Source organism: Lissotriton vulgaris, chromosome 4_1 (assembly GCF_964263255.1).
Source record: "Lissotriton vulgaris chromosome 4_1, aLisVul1.2, whole genome shotgun sequence".
NCBI classification, from domain to species: Eukaryota; Metazoa; Chordata; class Amphibia; order Caudata; family Salamandridae; genus Lissotriton; species Lissotriton vulgaris.
The window spans coordinates 1,500,268,739-1,500,288,361 of record NC_141691.1 but is presented as its reverse complement, the minus strand read 5'-3'; the positions used below and the strand labels follow the sequence as shown (position 1 = coordinate 1,500,288,361).

Below are 19,623 nucleotides of genomic sequence, written 5' to 3'. Positions count from 1 at the left end.
TGCAAAAAGTTTACCATGGTTTGAACACATTTCAGACGGCTGCAAGATATTGAGTATGAAGGACCTGAGGGAACATCCGGATAGGGCTACAAGAGATGATTTACTGAGATTAAAAGCCAGATATTGGGAGGTGGTGGCCGTTAACTATGCTAACAATTTGACCATTGGTCAGTTAACATCTATATTTTTAGCTTTAAAGTCACTTCCACAATTTGAACCCTTTCTGGATCTGATCTCTCCCCCTTGCAAGAAGTCTATATATGAGATTCCGATATGGCAATCTGCTCCTAAAATGTCCTAGTAAGGAGGCGTCTGGCTTAGTATTGGATTGATGTCCTTCCTGCACTACTGTCAAAGAAACTAAAAAACATATCTTGTTTTTGTTGCCCTAAATACCAGCAGATACGCAGGAGGTGGATAAGTCCAATCTGCCTTAATCTAGGACTTAGGCAGTATCAGGTTTCGTACAGAATTTTAAAATCAGACGTATCTGAACTGATAGTTTTTTCTGTCAGTTGCTTTTTATTTTCCTTCTGGTAATCCGCCAGAAATTATTATAAAAGACTGCACCATATTATTAATTGTTCTGCAAAATGTGTACCTATTCATTGTGCATTTTAGGAACGTTCCCCTCATTTCTTCAGGAAGCATGGCCCTTAGCCGTTTCTTAATGTATTCTGATGTTTGTTCGGCTTGCCATCTTTTTAGTGTTCTTTTTAATATGCCCATTGATAATGTATCAGTTTTTATATTTTTAAACTGTAATTTGACAATGTTTTATCCTTTGTGTACTTTGATGGTTTTTTACAAAAAAGCTGAATAAAGTTTGATTGTGATGATGATGATGATGTCAGGTCTAACACTTATGTTCTCATGGGCCATTTTAACGTACTGTAAATAGATGCCTTGCTTTTTTTTTCATTTTGTTCTGTCACACAGGGTGAGAGCAAAACTCTAGTAAACATACCTCACGGTTGTAAAAATGCTTAAGGGAAGAACTTGTCACTTTCAAATATCTATCTCACTACATTAAAGTGTTGATAATATCATGTTTTCATGGGGTTATTATGTCTTCCCCTCCTGTTTAGGGGCATCACTTCACCCATCCCAGAATGGAGGACTGGTAAACGGGTAAAAAATAACCAAAATTGGGCTAGCTACAGAGCCCAGTTTGCAAATTAACTGACTAATACCTTAGACCTGGAAGTAAAATTATAATAATGAACTTTGACATGGAACTGAAAAATATATATATATACGGGGCATAGGAATGATGCTTTATACATATTTACTTGTGTCATGTTTTTATAAAGTGCTGTCGTGACCCTATACAAAGACGGCAGAGTGCTTTACAAGGTGGTGATAAACAGGATTAAAAGACTAAGAAAGAAACGAATATGAAAGAAAACAAAGGTTACACACATCAATTAACAGTCAGCAACATAATAAAACATAATTCTGAGGTGTGAATTATAAATTGTCATGGAAGGCGTTGTTAGTTAATAGTATTTTTGCAAGAATATCTTTGGCTGGTTTTGAATACTACACATGAGTAGCAAAGTCTTGTTGGGAGATAACTTCAGAATATGGGGCACTGTTCACAACCTTCGGCATTTTCATTGTAAGAATATGTATAGAAATTCAGTTCTCTAAAATGAGGTCCTGATGCAAAAAAAACCTAACACAAAGCTCTCAGAGTCAAGAGTGGCATTACATTAAGGGAATTGTTTGGTGACAGGAATGGCTGCGTGACTGTTGTCATGTGTGAGGTCATGAGATCACCATTCATGAGGGCTTGCATCGCTCACCACAACTTGGGACGCTCCATGGCTTTTATTAGATGCTAATCAAAGTGATGAATTTCCTTCACATTTTTGACGGAATATTTATGTTTTTTAATAACATAGATTAGCTTGTGATCTGAGTAACTAAAAAATGAAGTCTCTTTTGCAAAGTTTGTTTATCGATTACATCAAATAAAACATTTTAAAGCCAGGGGCAACATGATCATTAGAGACGTCTGCGTTTGTCCTTTGTTTATTGTTACGCAATCCTTGCTTTAAGCGTACCTTATCCATCAACCCAACAGCATCCTCATAGACAAAGGCTAATTAGCATGATTTTGAGGTGACCTCTTTTATTTGTTTACCGGGGGAATATTTCTTTCTCTACAATATATCACGCTCACATTTTAAATAAATTGGGGCTACTCTTTTATTTTGACGGTAGCCACTCAGTATCCGCGAATCATCGTAGTTTCAAATCTGTAAATGAGGCATCCTCTTTCATGAACTCGACCTGGGGCGTTACCTGACTGCTGTCAGTTTCCAATGAACAGCCTATCTACCCTTCACGTGTCGGATACTGTCTGCTTGTCACTGCACTCCTGTCAAGGCCTCATTTGTAGGATCTGCGCGGGTCACCACTTCCGGTCCGATGACATCTCCATCACAAGACAGACGTGTCCATACCTGCCAACTTGAACAACAATCTCACGTGTGAGGAGGGGTGGGGCCTTGAAGGGGTGGGCCTCGTGCCGAGAAGTGCCTACGAGGCACTTTTGAATCCCAACACCCTTCAAAAAAAACAACAAAAAAAGCATGCTGAGGCTGGTGCGTGTCCTCGGGTGTTTTCACTCCCCTGAATGGACCTCGGAAATCCAAAGCCTCGGAAAACGACCTGAAAACACACTGTTTACAGTCAACTCGTTTCCTTGTCACTGTGTGATATCGGCTGCTCGTCGGGATACCGTGTGATGGGAGCTGATATGTGTGTCAAACGGTGGCACCACCGTGTGATTTGGCAGGTGTGCGTGTCGCAGAGCTTGCGCAGGTTAAACGGTACTTTCTTGTTGCAAATGACCGTTGTGTCCTCGCAAATGACGGAAGATGCAGGCGGACACGCTTTTTATCTGTCCGGTAGGTGGAAAAGAGACGAATTCTCACTGCTAGCTGGTCTGTGGCCTGCATCCTGTCACCTCGGTGGCTCGCCCACTCCACGCCGGTATTGATGCCTAGTATTCTGATCGCTTTAATAACTGACATGAAGGCATGAGTGGCATTGCAGGGGAGGCTGATGCCTGGCAAGGGACTACCCCCTCGGAGCCGGTTACTGTGCTACCACAGCGCACCTGATCTGCAGGGAAATCACATCTCACCAATAGACGCGAGCCGCTCTAATTGACGGCTCTCAATTGCCATCCACCGGGAATAGGGGAGGGGGTGCCGGTGAGAGCAAGGGTGAGTCGAAGAGTGAATTACCAAAGATGTCTTCACCGCTTGCCACCCACCTAAAGTCGATAGTCTTACACTCTCGCTCGAGGTGAACATATATATACGACAAGTGCGTGGACTGCGAAGCGCAGCGCACCAATTGGCCGAGCAGCACGTCCTGTGTGCCGACTGGAGGGACCGGAGCATCCGCTGCCTCTGGCGACCGGCCTAGAAAGTTTCGCGGATTATCAGCAGAAGTAACAAAAGTTCCTCATCGGATCATCCATTCATTAAGGTGCGTTCCATTAGCTTCGGCGGTCAGAGAGCCAACGGCAGAGGGAAGCCTGAAAAGAGAGCAGGCTGTTAGGGATGGTGTTGGGAGTACCGGGAGGGGGAAGGGGAAGAATGAAGAGGGGAGCGATGAGTGAAAGTAAAGATGAGGAATATGGATGAAGGAAGGAAGAAAGAAAGAAAGCATTGAGTAGGGGAAGGAAGAGGTGGAAGAGTGGGAGGGGAAGAGAAACGAAGGGAGGAAGCACAGACGATTAATGAGGGAGAATATAGATGGAAGGAAGGGCAGAAGGAAGTTAGGAAAAGATGCCGAATAATGATTAAGGAGAAAAGAAAAAAGAAAAATGAGCGGATTGTAAGTAGTTGAGTGGATGAGGGAGGATGAGAAGGTGGGTGGAGGCGTTTATTAAAGAAAGGAGATGATGAGATGAAGCGCCGGAGAAAAAGGGAAGACGTGAAGAAATGAAGAAAGAATTGAGGAAATGAAAGGACTGAAATGGCTGGGAGGAGGGAGAGAAAGGGCAAAGTGGGGAGGGAAGGAAGGAAGGAAGGAAGGAAGGAAGGAAGGAAGGAAGGAAGGAAGGAAGGAAGGAAGGAAGGAAGGAAGGAAGGAAGGAAGGAAGGAAGGAAGGAAGGAAGGAAGGATTGTTTAAGCGAAGGAGTTAAGAACTGAGGGGTGAAAAATGAGAGAAAAGAGAAAGGAAGGAAGAAAGAAAGGGCGTGGAAAGGGAGAAGAGGAGAACGGAAGGGGGGAAGAGAACAATAATGGAATGAAGAAAGAACTAAAGAAGAAATTAATGTTTGGGCTCAGATTCAATTCTCTCAAAAAATCTGTAGAAATGCTTACACTGTGAAACCTGACTCAGGGGTACTTAAAATAGATACCAGAAAGGTAACCGTACAAGCCATAGGAGTACTGTAAGTGAAACATTTGCATTCTGTTTTTTTTAAATTGTGAAATCAAGCCTCATTACTGTAGATATGTTATCAGCATCTGCCTGAGGCGAGAAAGCCCGTGATTTGTGGCTCAGGCAGCTCCAGGTGTTAACTCGGAGCGGAGTTTAGGGTGTCAGGGCGGGATGAGCGGCTTTGAATTGCAGCTTTCTGGGTGTGCAGAGGAAACAGCCGTCAACTTTACTGCTTGGCAAAGAGAAAAGAGGGATGCTGCGAACACACCCAGACAAAGCCCGGCTTGTTATCACTGCCGCCCGTAATACCTTTTCTAATCCGAGCGCTCTCTGCCCGGGGGCTCTGGTTTCGCTGGGGTGGGAGGCAGCGGCAGTCCTGTGGGTGGAGAGTGCGCCCAGTCAATCAGGCGCGGCCAGTCCCTGGCAGGCCACTACAGCCTTTAATAAAATAGAGGCTCCCATTTGATGGACTCAGAGGAGAGGCGAGAGGGAGTTTTGATTTAGGAGACTTACACAGTGTGAAAACTCATTTCTTCCCGCATCAACGGAGGCGCCGACATTCTGCTCCCGGCAGCACCCTTGACTCACTGTTTATTCTCAGATCCAGTTCTGTTCAGGACAGGGGTCGGCTGGCCCCCAAGAATGAGGAGAGGGCTGGGGGCTGGCATGGCCATCAGCTAGCTCGCCAATAACTTGCGCTCTCTCGCCTCTTTCCCAGGAAAACAGGGAGAGGAATGCTGGGTGCAAGGAAATGGCCCTCTCTGCTGGCCATCCTCCTGCTGCTGCTACCCACCCCGGCGCAGGGCACCCCGAGCAGGGAAGAGGAGCTACAGGACCAGAAGAGGGATCTGCTGAAGCTCATCAAGCGCGTGAAGGGGGAGCGCGGCAACGGCAGAGCGGCTTCGAGGCGCTACAGCGGACGAGAGACACCTGAGCAGCAGCACCGGGTCCGGCCCACGGAGCTGGCTGAGCCCATCCTGAGGCAGAACAACCGAAGGGCCGTCGGTAAGTGCTGTTACAAGTTACTTTTCATGAACTGCTGGGGGGAGGGGGGGGTGGTATTTTGGGTTTCCATTATATCATAGAAATGTGTCCCCACTGTGGGTGCTCATTTTAAATGCCGAACGAAGGGCGCTCATTTTAAATGCCGAACGATAGATTATCTTCGAGAAGAGGCGCAAAACCGATAATCCAGACTGAGCTGACATGTCGTCAGTCTTGAAAGGATGACTCAAGCGGCTTGATCCCGGTGCCGCTGGCTGCTAAGAGGGTTAGACCTGTGAGCCCCCTCAGTGTGCGTGCGCAACGAGCGAACGGCCGCAGATAACACAATGCGTTCGAGAGTGCGCAGCGCAGAAAGTTTTTGCGCCTGCTACGTGAGCTCCACGGCTGTAGTCTGTCGTGACTTGAGCGATGGTTGGAGAGATGGCAGCATAGCCCGCGCACCGGACTGACAGCACAGGGGGGGAGGAGGGGGGAGGAGGGGGGGGGGGGGGTGGGGGCGGGGAGGACACTTCCTAAAAGTGAAAGAAAGGTAGTAGCAGGGCTTTAATTGGGGCGAGTCCTGCCGGTGCCGGACGGGTCCCTAGCGGGCTTTCCATTTTTGCTCTCAGGGAGAAAAAATAATCTGAACTTTGCAGCAGGACCACCCTTCACAGCCTGTGATGAAACTTTAAAGATACTCCTTGTAGTTCTTTCAGAGTCATCGTGTCAGAACTCAAGCATTTTCAATGTTATATACAGTGAAGCCCTAGCTGGTACTTAAATATTATATTCAACTAAAAACGTTTGACAACGCCAATCGTTCTAGCTTGTTGCAGGTGCAATCTTACTTGTTATCCTATACATCTGGATGCAATGACAGAAGCAGCAAAATAACAGTCGGGTGGCAAGCTATGCTAAACACAGACTTTTAGTGAATGTGTTTTGAAGCCACTCCCTTTATTACATTGGCCACGCCCCTCCTTTTTTTCATCCCACTGAAAGCCCTGGGTAGTAGCCCAGTATCTGTGGTTATCTGATCACACCTACAGCAGATTCTGTGCTAAATGAGGCGGAGTGTCACATGGCCGGTGACATTTACTGGAGGGATTTATTTCTGTGGAAGAAAGCAGTGATTTAATTGCCCGGCACCGTCAGACAGTGAGCACCTGCACTTGCTCGTGTCTACAGTGAGCGCCCTGCTTCACGAGCAGAAGTTTGGATACCCACTGCTGACAGGATGTGGCTCCCTCACGAGGTCTGAAGCACGTGGTTGTCTAATCTCGCAGATGGGGAGCAGGGGGCTTGGGCCCAGCGCAGGGAACACCCGGGAATTTCCGTCGAGTCCCGGGCACATACAGCGCCGCTTCGTTACAGACAGTTCTTCTCATGCTCTTCCCCAGAAGAGATAAGACGCCTCTGAGGGCTGAAGCTTCCCGCGCGTGGCACGCGGCTGGAGTGACGCAGAGCCGGAGTGGATGCGCGCGGTGCTGCGGAGGCGAATGCTACCTCACGAGGGGGGAGCGGAGATCCAGTCAGATGCGCTTCAGGAACCGGGCTCCACCGGATGACAGGCAGGGTGGAACCGCTGCTTGTCCAGAACTTTACAGTGGGCGCGCAGCGGCGCTGCTGAGGCAAATGTTACCTCACGAGGGGTGAGCGGCGATCCAGTCAGAGGCGCAAGCTTTACCAGATAACAGGGAGGGTGGGACTCGTCGCCCTGAGGTGCGACAGCCCACCCAGAACTTTACAGTGGGCGCGCAGCGGTGCTGGCGGCCGAACTTCACGCCAGGAACCCAGACGAGCTTCCAAACTCCTCCTCGAAGTATAGGGGAGATGCAAATCCTCAGAGCATAAACTGAGTTGTTACAGCGCCAACAGTGTGCTGCCAAATCCCACAGCAGAAGCTTGGGAAGCGCCAGTCATCGCTATACAAGCCTAGGGCTGGTGTGGGGTGGTGTCAAACACCACATTAGCGGTGACAGGCGCTTTTCCATACCACAGTGGTCAAAGCCCGTAGTCGCCACCAGTCACAGCAAAGGAATCTTAGGGATGCCCAAAAGCAATACAAAAAGCATTCATATGCTACTGCCAAACACAGCAGTTAGAATTAGTAGGGCAGCCATCTCAATGTTAGCCCAGGAGTGGTACCAAACACCAGGGTGCCACAATATTTGTTGGGGCTCACTTTCCTGGTGAAGGTGGTGACCACCTCCCCCACGGATTCCCCCACCAGCACCTTTCAACAGTGCCCCTCAAGACTCAATAACCACTCTCTTTCAGATGCATTTAATTAGTTACAGAGTTCCACTCATACAAGTGTAGGGCGTCAGAGCACTTTGCATGACACACAATACACAGAGACAATCAATCACCTATGCAAATCAGCGTATAACAAATGTTACATAAGCCAGAGGACTGCAAGGTGTGGGAGTGACGTCATCCAAACTGCAAGGCAGTATGATTTAAGAGTGCTTCGTCTGGAGAAGCACCAATTCAGAATTGAAAATGGACCGCCATAGTTGGGGGTTCCCCTCTAATAATAGGAATCGATTTTTAGCTAAATAAACCTTTTTTGCAACACTAATCTATGCCTTAGTGTATACTTTGCAGTGTGCATGCAGTTCTTTGATGACAGTTAATAATTCACTGTTCTATATTGGGATTCTCACTTATAAACTGAAAGTAACAAAGGGATGTCTCTTAGAAAAGCAGTAACCCACTGACCTTTTTACATTATAAGCACTTTGTGATCTGCATAATACACGTTCATTGCAGCAGGCATATTTACCCTCTGTGCTATTTTATGATCAGTGAAAACCTCTCTCTCTCCAGGAAGAACATAAATTGCGGGGGTGGGGGTGGTGGGTGGGGGATAATCTTGACTATTTTATTGTTGCCTGGAAATTGCTGGAGGCAAAGAACACTGCAGCATGTGCTTTTAAACCCAAAATAAACCTGCCAACACGGCGCTCCCTGAAGTCAGCAGTGGCACCGGTTGTATCACCCTCAAGCCGGCTCTGCCAACCACCACAGTAGCAGTTCAAGGGTGCATTCAAACACCAGAGTTTTGCTACTTACACAGCTGCCAAAGGTACTGGTTTTAGCAGAAGGAAGGTGTGCAGCAGAACATCAGAGAGATTTCCAGATGTCCAGTCTGACACATCAGTAGAAACCCACTCACACTGCCAACCACCCTGGGCAGCAAAAGCAAGCTGTCAAACAGGGCAAGTGTAGGAGCACTGCCAATCACCTCAGAAAAGGCCAAGGAATGCTGATAAGCAAGACACTAGAAGCTCAAGAATGCTGGTGAAAACCACAGTAACATCAGAAGGTACTGCCAGACACCACAATAGATGTACAGGTAAACTTCCAGTCACCACCACAGTAGAAGCCCAAAGTTCCTGCCACATCCACGATGAGATGTTGGCACCCATAGACGCTGCAAACCAACCAGCAGCAACCCCGGAGTGCTACCAGAGGATGTAACTGTACACAAAGTGCTTGTTACATTTTTTCAAGGTTAGAATCTTAACAGTTGTACTTAACTGAGGGGATGTCTTATTACATACTTTGGGACCAAGGAGCCAGGTTCGAGCCCCGGCTTTGTTCAACATCCAGCTATTATGGGCAAATCACTTAATCTCATCGTGTTTACAAAATAAAACGTGACCTGATGCAACGTATTTGGAGCTTAAAGCGCTGCAAAAGCCCTTGGTCCAAGATCCCACTATGTAAAAACTACAGAAAAAAGCCCTCAGGCCGTAAGTACTGTGCTCATCGAGATGTGCACTGCTCTCAGACCAGTGGCAACATAATTTACTACCTACAAGCACCAGCATTCGCCCAGGATTCTATTGTGCTGATGGAGCACCTCTATAGACACCCTCCGATGGAATGAAAGAAGTATTTGAAACATAGTCGCTGCAATAAATGAATGATGTGCTTGCACTCGTATACAAACTTAGAGATATCAGTTCCAAAATATAAAGAGGGCCGATAGTGACACAACCGAGACAAATACAAAATAAGGATGCTCCATTTTGAGGGAGCCAGCACTGAGGTGATTTCGGTTCTTTCCACCCCCTTCTGTTGTGTTGACTCTCAGAAGCTTTCTGGTCCATGATGAGAATATGCGGGCCCTGGGTCTTGTGTTTGTCTCACTGACAAGTGCATAGGCTGCATAGGTTGAAAGCTAGTGCAGCTAGTTCTACTCCCCACCCACCCCATTCTGCCCTGCACACTCCAAAGGTGTATCTGATGCCAAACCTGTAAAAAGACCTAGCGCCGAGAGAAATGTGAAGAAGTGCTTTATGGGTTTTTTTTGTATTTTTTTGCTTAGGGATTCGAATCTTGTACCAGGAGTACAGGACCGACTAATGTTTGGTCAGATTTAGTTGCCGCAAAAGACTTTCAGAGTCTGAGGCCAAATTAAAAGTGTTGTACATTTCCATAATTTTCATGACATTAATATCGTATTACGCGAAATATATTTCGCCAATGTCTCGAGTAACATTGACATTCCTAAGTAAAAAATGGCACACAACATACTGACTGCTTCAAATAGGAAATATCTCGCTCACTGAGAAAATGTTCCCCAGTGAGCCATTTGCCACTCAATTCAGTCTCTTGTGGGCAAAAATGCAAAATGTCTTGTTTTGCGAAATGGCAAAAATGTTAGCGATTACATGAGATTAAGATGGCATAACAGAGACTTTCAAAGCTGCCATAGAATATATCTTGGAGGCTCTTCCTTCTCTCGAGTTGATGGTAGGAGTAGCTAGGTAAGCCTTGGGTCAGACCTGACTGGAAGTTTTATTGGCAAATAAGTTGTGGAGTCAAGGGTACAGAAAGGCAGATGGAACATAAACTTGAGCACGTGGTATGATAAACATCTCCATGAGTTTGGCACGACTGTTTATGTAATAGGGTGCACGTCCTCAATGTGGCACAGTAAGGTGCAGTATTGCTTTGCCAATGCACTACATTTGGAAGCCCCACAGTGCAGTAATTCTATTGCATGCCACGACTTACACACACATTACTGCAGTATCTCTAACTCAGTGTATTAGATGGGGGAAACTGGAGGCAGTGCACCTATGACAATCACAAGGATGTGGCTTCTCTATGTAATTAATTGTACCTTTTAGATTTGGAAAACATCAGTGTGGTATTCCCATAGCAACAGCACGGATTTGGAGCAATGTGTATGTCCTAATGGCATCGATTTGTATGTTTCTACTAAATATTCATCTGTTAATAGCCCCGCACAACAAATAAGGTATTTCTTGGCGATTCTCTGAGACTGGCAACATTTGGTGCAGTTTTCCTCTGGTTATACACGGATTTCACTAAAGTGCAGTACGTTTTTTGAAGCATTAGAGATCTGGAACATTCTAGGGCAGTATTCATATAATGGCTTGGATTGCAATTGACTGGAGCAGAATTCTTTGGTATTGAAGTGGACGCAGCCACAATATTGTAATGTTCCTGTAATATCCTAATGAATTTAGCACACTACAAAGTCAGAATTTCTCTTGTGATTTCATGGATTTCCTACACTTATTTGCAAAACTGATATTGTAAAGCCAGCAATCGGACACAGTTTTGTCTTCTGATGAGAAAGATATGGTTGTGATTCAGAACATCCAGGGATTTTTGTTAGTACTTTCTTGGGTTTCACAAACTTTAGTGTACTCGAGACATCCTACAGTAATATATCATAGATGTTTGGCACAGGACTGATGCAATGATTCCAAAAGTTCCGCAGATCAATGAGGGTCACTGCTCGGCCTTCCTCTTGCAAGAACTGCTAATCTAAATAATCCCAAAAATCTAGGCCTACAGCACTGAATCACGATTACGAGTCAGGCAGAGAGTCACCAGTGGCGGCTGCCAACATTAATTATTGGTGAGGCACTCACTATAAATGCTGCAGGCCACCGGGTACTCCAAACAGATGCTCCTCTCTCTGAGCTGATCCTGGGGGTGATGAGGAGCAGGAAGGAAAGGGAGGGACGGTCCACCTTGTGCCACAAAAATCCGGAGCAGGCTCTCCCAGCATTCAGTTTGAGGGGGGCTGTGCCTGCAATCCCTCAACTGTTTTACCATGCTGGGATTACTGGCTTTGATGATTTGCAAAGATTTTGCGTCGGATACGAATGACTTTTTAAGGCAGACCTGATGTAAAATTCAGGTTTGTATTTGTAAATCAACATAAATGGCGATTTGCATTGTTTTGTATCCAAAAGTAATGCAATGCAAAGCAATGCACTGCCTTGCATTATTTGTTTCGAGGAGGACTTCAATGGGTGGTGCATGAGCATTTCCATGCACCCTCCCTCAGATTTTGATGCAAATTTCAATGTTAAGAATTGTAGACACAGGCTTGTGTCAAAATCCTGCGCCTCTGAGAGGTTGGCGTAACACAGAGAAATAATTGTATTTCTTCACGTTTTTTACTCTTTGCATGTGTGCTACATTCTACAGCATGCACGCAAAGAAGACATTGCTTTACATCACAGTTTTGTGCAGAAAGGGACTCCTTTCTGCACAAAAACTATGTTAACCACAATGCCGGCACCCTTGTACTAAGCAAAGGTGCCTGCATTGGTGCATGGCTGTTGAAAGTGCGCCAATTTAGGAAGAGAGCAGAACTGCACCACTTCTTTGTAATTGTAGTGCATTTCTGCGGTCTCCAATTCATGCAGCACAGCATAGCACCATTGCTTGCTGCCAAATCTGGCGGTATATGTGTTTATTGCCGTTGGGTAACAGCATTCAGACTGCACTGCCAACTCTGAACTCTGTTGAGCTTTTACGATGGTAGCTGGATAAATCAACCACAGCGGCACACAAACAGCTTACCCCGAAATGTATGACCAGATAAAATGTGCTTTGCTCAAAACAGGAAAACACCGCCCAATTTACCTATTGGAGTTATCTCATAACTCATAATTCTACCAAAAACACTGAAGTGAAAGGAAGGGAGCATTTCAAGGAGGCTTCATTACTTATTGATTTGTTAAATAATGCCATGTATTGTGCATTATAATTGGTGTCTGTCTATTTGCAACACAGTGGGTAGGCAGACAACAGTAACATGACAGGCAGCCATTTTATAGTGTCTGCAGTGAAAAATGTGTGTATTTGTTAGTGCTCTGGTGTGCATTCTAGTTGAACAATCACAAGCTCTTTCCTATTGGATCTAGCTTTGGGACTGTTCTCCACGTGCCTGGCTGTAAAAAAGAAAAAACGTATAATAAATGACTAAAAATGTCAAACTGAACCCAATGATCACAAATAGACCCTATCTAAATCAACTAGAATTTACTCTAGAGAATTTCTGATTTCCATCCATAAGGCACAAGACAGCAGCCATGTCAAGTAGAAATCCTGTATAACTGTTGACCCAGAAGTTCCAACAAGTTATCAACTATCTGGATTGTGAAGTTGTCAGCTAGGTGTAATGTGAGAATTGTTTGTTGTATTTAACAAGTGTCCATTTGTATTGGGGTTACCAGGTGATCATTTTTATCATGTTTCCCAGACAGCATTTTGTACTCATGATTCCCTTGCAGCTATTTGTATTATGATTGGTGGGGGTCCATTTTGATCACAGTTGAGTTCATCTTTTTACAGCATGACAGCAGTGCATCCCTTTGTATTTTTATGAAAGGGGTGGCATTTGATAAAGTGAGAAGCATGATGAAGTAAACTTGTGGAAATAAAAATAGACAAAAATAAATTGGTTTGACTATCTGCATGATGGCTTATTAAAATATAATAGAATATGAGTGATTAAATAGATAGAAATAATTCAGAAGTATAGTTGAAACGATCCATCATATTCTTCGCCTAGACTTACCTTTTAATGGCTAGTGACTGTTTAGTGACTAAACCTTGGAGAACTTTCCAAACAGTGGAAAGTATGACTGCTCCCTGATCATATATTGCATGCCGCATGACAAGTAATGTTTTTTTATACAAGAAAAAATGGTATGAAGGAAACAATACAAACTGGTTTAAGAGTAGGGTACATTTAATTACGCTCTCTGAACTATTAGTTATTCTGTATTTATCACACTGTATTTACACCACACATAAACACAAGTTAAAAAGGAATTGGCGTGTTTTTGTTCAGAATAAATTATTGATCCTGTAAAGGCCAGATACTGGCTGTCACCCTTGGTTGTAGTATCTTAAATCCAACGGAGGCATTAGATTGTGCGGTGATCTGAGACAACTCAATGAGCAGGTTGCGTATGATTACCCAATATTACTGAAATAATTAGTTTGCTGGGTAACCACGATATTTTACCAGGTTAAACTGAGGGAAGACTCAAAAGATTTGACACACCTTTTGTTTTTTAAGGATCAATATGTATGCCTTTTGGTTTGTGCTTATTTGCAGTAATATTTCAAAGGCTGCAGCAATCTTTCAAAGGCTGATGATGAATTTGTTAGGATATTTTCCCAATTTAAAGTTTTTTCAAGATGATCTTATTTACAGTGATTTGCTTGGCAACCACATGACTCCTATTAAGCACGTTTTGGATATTTTCAATCACAAAGGCATTACTTTGATTGACAAATGCAAACTAGCGTGTGGGGAACTGACATATTTAAGGCATGTGAACATTAAAGAGGGGGTGTGTCTAATGGAAAAACTATTCAATAACATTCTAGGATTAAAAGCCCCTACTAGCAAGCAAGAAGTTCATATGTGTTTAGGCATGGCAGAGCTTTATTCAAAATGTATTTCGGATTTTGCAAGTAAAACGTTTGTCATCAGGAAACTTTTGAGGAAAGGTACAGTGCTCTATTGGTGTGAAGATTGTAAGAAGGAGGGTTTGGTCATCATTGATTGCTTGATTTAAGCCAGGCTCTGAGTAGTCTTATTCCAGGTTTGTCGTGTCCTTTACCTACCTTTGTCAATCTTGAGGGTTTGGGGCCTGTGTTCTAATATATTCAAGATGGTCAAGAAGTTATTGCTTTTGCTTCAAGGAGTCTTAAGGAGGCAGAAACCAGACACACCACTATCGAAAAAGAGGCAGTGGCTGTGTTTTGGGCTATTATCAAATTAAAGCAATTTTATAGGGATGCAATTTTATTGTCCATTCTGATCACAAGTCATTGAAGGAGTTCTTTGCAAGGAAAGGTTTGGATGTAATTTTGTCTTGTGTCTGTAGTGGGATAATTGCTTTGCAGGACTCATTTTGAAGTGCAATGTTTATATTGAATGGAATGTGATTATGTAGATGGACAGGAGACTACAGATGAGTGGTGGAAAGATGATGGGTACAAAGTTTGTACAGTTACTTTAGGTGTATCTTGCTTGAAGAATGGTTAAGTAAGTTGAATAATAACCTAGGGCTGTAGGATGTTGTTGAGATGGTTATGGCACGTGTTTTTGATTCCACATGTGATGAGGAATACAAATGGTGTAAGAATGTTTTTCATGAACTTTCAGTGGAGGATGGTCTATTATTCAGAACTGTATTTACATATCACAATACACACTCAAACTTCTTTCCTAAGATTGCAGTGAGCAGAGTCCACGAAGTGGTAAGGAGGCAGTCTAGTGCTGTCTCTTCCCCAAAACAAAAGTTGTTAAAAAAATGATTTTCCCTTTCGATGATTACTGTCTTTGCCTGTGGTTGTTACAGTTTAAAATTGTAGTTTTAACCTGCCTGTGATTGCATATTTTATCACCTGTTTTGTGTTTTAAACTTGTGGTTTTCCCTGCCCATGATTTCTTCCATATAACGTGTTGAATTGTGGGATTTGCAGTCTAAACTCTGTAGTTTATCGCTCTCATTCCTGGTGACAATTCAGGTTTCCCTCCAAATTTCTTCTTTGCTCTATGCTAAGACCTGTATGTGAAAACAGTGCACCCCCAGCCACCATTTTGTGTTCACAAGCCAGTGAAAACGGCCCCCCCCCAGCAACAGGGATATTCTACATCAGAGGGTGCTTCTGTGTGTGAGCTCTTTAAACTGTGTTTACAAGGGATTGTGCACTTCGTTTTTTTGGCCAGGAGAGGGAGTAAAGTTTTATTCAAACAGTATTGTTAGATTTCAAGTTAGTGAGGCCTTTACCTGCAGAAGTCCAAAGTGTGGATTGAGCCTGTCTGTCTCCTAGGAGATTCTGAACAGGAGAAGCAGCTTCCAACTCCCTGTCCAGCAAACCTTGTCTGAGGTCGCTAGGACCTTATATGGTCTGCTGGTGGTTGGTACATGTGTACACTGATTGGTGGTTGTGTCTGGTGTTTCTATTGGATTAGGGTTAGTGTCCTCAATGGTCGGGTATTTAAGGGTTCTGATTGGTTTCTGGGTCTGTGATTCAATCAATGTAGGGTTGGGACTAGGGTTAGGGATAGGATTTCTATTGGAAGTAGGGTCTAGGGCTTCCTATGTTATTGGTTGTTGGGAATAGGGTGAGACTAGGGCTATGGTTAAACCTTTAATTGGAAGAAGCGATTAGGGCTTCCGGTGTGATTGGTTGCTGGACTAGTTGTGGGACTAAGAGTAGGGTTAGGCTTTCCATTGGATGTAGGGACTAGGGCTTCCTGTGCCATTGGTTGCTTGGACTTGGGTTGGGACTACTTTTAGGGCTAGGGCCTCTATTAGACGTAGAGATCAGGGGGTTTAAACTGATAAGGTGCTTGGACTAGGGCTAAGATTGGCTGTAATGTCCTGGTCTCCTATTGGTTCTAGATTTTAGGGCTAGTGTTGTGATTGGATAGTGTTAGGGCTAGGGTTCCCATTGGATGAAGGGGTCACCTGATTACTAGGGCTATAAAAGGCCAGGGTTAGGGTGTCTCAGCCCGGGTGTCGAGGCTAAGGGCAGAGACGACAGGGGCAGTTGCCTGTTTGAGCCTATTAAGGGCGGAGAGGACAATGGCAGTTGCCTGTTTGAGCCAATAAAGGGCGGAGAGGACAAAGACAGTTGCCTGTTTGAGCCTGTTCGAGATTGACCAGGGCCACGGCCAGAAATGCTGCCCATTAACCCATTTAGCAATACCCAGCCCACGCCATCCACAAACTTATGGTACTTATGAATCTATATATATATCACTTTCTTCTAATTTAGCATTTCCAATACACTACCCTATCTCTCATCCTATACATCTATCAATACTCCCTCTACATCCACTCTCATTTATCCCAAACGCCATACCACTACTTTAATCGCCAAAATAACCCGTTCTAGACTGTCTCCTACTCTACCCCCCCTTGCATTATCTGACACCTCTTTTACTATACCGATTCCCTAAAGCAAACCTTTCTAATCTCTTCCCTCTGACTCCTCCCCTCCAAAAATCCCTTTTACTCATGCAAAATCATCCTCCTACTGCCCCAAAAAAAACATCTTTCACTCTTTTATCCCCCCACTATCCATTTCAATTAAAATTAACAGACTAATATGTTCACTTCTCAAATTCCTAATTCAACTATACTAATTCACCACTAATCCTTTATGGGTTCTGGAGTGGCGTGCTACTCGCTAGAAAAGCGCTTACACACCCATCAGGAGTAACAAGTGCTATATGAATGCAAACCTTTCTTCCCCTTTCATCCCTCCGCTATCCTTCTCACTCCAAATAACTGACCAATGTCCACCACTGAACTTACTTCATATTTCACCATATTAATTCACCACTAATCCTTTATGGGCTTCCTGAATAGCTTGCGTCAACACCCTGTCAGGGGTAACCAGTGCTATATAAATACAAACCTTTTTTCCTCTTCTATCCTTCTGCTATCATTCCAAATCCAAATAACTGACTAACCTATCCACCACTTAAAATGTACCTGCATGTTTCACTATACTAATTCAACACTAATCCTCTATGGGTCCCGGAGTAGCGTGCTACTCGCCGAAAAAGCGCTTCGATGCCTCATCAGGGGTAGTAAGCGCTATATAAATGCAATTACAATACAATACAATACATAACACAACGCAACCCCCTAGAATGTTATTCTCACTGGTGTCCACCCAAGGATTATGGGCGAACCACTCAGAGGTAGTCCTGGTGAAACACCTAAGGCACAGGGATTTATTTTCCTAGCTCTGGTGTAACGCCACACAATTTAAGCAATAGCTGTAGTTCCACGGACTCCTCCTTCGAAGTGCCGACGTGACCATGTTTCGGCCTTGACTGCTTAGGCCTCCTCAGGACAAGGGTAATACATAAATAATGAAAAACGACACTGCGGCAAATTGCGAACTACCTCATTAATATGCAAGAGGTAGGTCTATTTGTGACCCCCCCTAGAAATCGCTAATGAAACTCAAAAGAGTTTTTCATATGTTAGGAATACCGATTACCTAACTGCTATTTTGAGAGAATCGGAATTAGGAAATCGGGCTTCCTAATGTTAGTACACCTGGCCGGAAGTGTTTAGAAATACAACTCTAGTTTTTAAGGTTTACTGAAACGAAAGACCCTCCTCATTAAATTTGAACTCGAGTTCCTTTATTTTTCCTAGGGTTGGCTTTAGTGATGTTTCCATACAGTTCACAGCATATATATTGTCAGTAAAAATATTTGTGAGGTAAGAGAAGGAAAGGCTTTCAGAAATGAGAGTGAAGTGCAGTTTCCTTTGGTCCATTGCGCCGTGGCTTTCTGATTAATGGTAGTGGCTATCCACAGACTGTTAAAAGGATGCTATAATAAAGTTACTTCCGAGTAGTGACATTTTGTGATAAAAAACGGCTGAACTGTACAGGGTTTAAAACACTTAAGTGGCATATTTTTAGTCAACAGAAATATATAATTATGTTCATGTTTAGGATGTCATCGATTTTTATTATGTATTTTTTAAAACTTATTTTAGGAATGGTGTATATCTCCCATTCACTCACGGGCAGCTTTATTTCCGTAACAACACAGTTTTAATTTTGGCCACCACGTCAGTGTTTAAAATGAAATTTCTTATGTCATTGTGATTCTTGAATGCATGTCGAGGCTGGGCAGGGTGCCTCTCTCGCAGTCCTGCACGCTGTGAACATGAGATATTGATAAAGTGCCTATGAGTGCACAGCTTTAGTTTTCAAGGTGGCTGTGATTGTGGAGCTACCGCATAAAATGTGTCTTGCACAACAGACTTTTAGGAATGTATTCATATCTAGTGATGGTAATAAGATGGAATGTAAATACCTACAGTGAAGTGACCCTGAAACAGCAGGGCACCAGATCATAAGCTTCTTAAGCAGCCACGGCCCGGCATTAGCCTGCTGCTTAGGTCAATGGCCAGTCCACCATTGATTGATCGTTTAGCAAACACCCACATAACAATTAAGGTTACACTTTGAAACAAAATAACTTCTCTTTCCAAATACTTGTCTCCCCGTTTTCAAACAATCAAGTATCCATACATACTGAATGAGGATCACCTCAAACCAGTCTTCATATGTCTCTGTTAAACATTCCAACACACAATCCCGTTTAGTTGAGAGTTTGGAATTATGGGAGTGGGCAATGTATTCTCAAGAATAATATCTGAAATCCTAGGGTACATCACATGTTCTAACACAGTATTTTCGTAGCAAAAATATGTAAAACTTGTAATATTGTTATTGGGACTATTCAAGTCGTTTCTTTTACATTAAAATGTAGACAATAATTGGGATTTGATTAGAAACATTAGAGCATGAGTGCTCACAAACCTTTGACATGGGGCCACAAAGTACGGTCTGGGTGTGACCGAGGGCCGCACTAATGCCAGCAGAGTGGCGGTAGGCGACAGCCCAATGTGATTCTGTGCAGTTTTTACTAATTTTAAAATTACCGGAATTAACGGAATGACACAGCTAATCACAAAATGAAGAATGTTTTGGGCTGGAATTGTGCACAATCGAATAACAGTGCAATACGTATTGTTCACTGTACAAGCAAAAGTACGTTTAAACTAAATGATGTATTGTGCGTTATTCACAAATTGCATTTTGTGGTACATAGAGCAGCACTATCCTAGTGGTACTTACTAAGTAAAAATTGCAATTCACAAACCTCCTACATGCATAGATCTGCGCCTCCGCCTCTTCTGTCTTTTCTATGGCGGAGACAAATGTGGAAACCTCTACACATACAGACCTACTTTTTGGTAGAACATGTGAGAGGGACAGATGTGTATATGGAAAATGGGTAATACATACTACTAAGTGGGATGAGATTCAAGGAGGAGTAAGGAGAAGTTTAGAGAGGGACATGGAACTGCAAAACA

General features: G+C 43.8%; 1 protein-coding gene across 2 annotated transcripts in view; it reads left to right on the top strand.

The window, feature by feature from the left end:
* The first annotated feature begins 3,421 nt into the window (after positions 1-3,421).
* Positions 3,422-19,623, top strand: part of ALKAL1 (ALK and LTK ligand 1) — a 718,899-nt gene continuing 702,697 nt past the window's right edge. The window contains exons 1-2 of one of the 2 annotated variants that reach the window (XM_086966954.1): positions 3,422-3,507; positions 5,130-5,416. In XM_086966954.1, coding sequence (XP_086823080.1) covers positions 5,146-5,416 — 271 coding nt within the window. In that variant the 5' untranslated portion in view covers positions 3,422-3,507; positions 5,130-5,145. Of the gene's footprint in view, positions 3,508-4,906; positions 5,417-19,623 lie in introns of those variants that run through there. The other variant, XM_086966953.1, reaches the window with a different exon arrangement.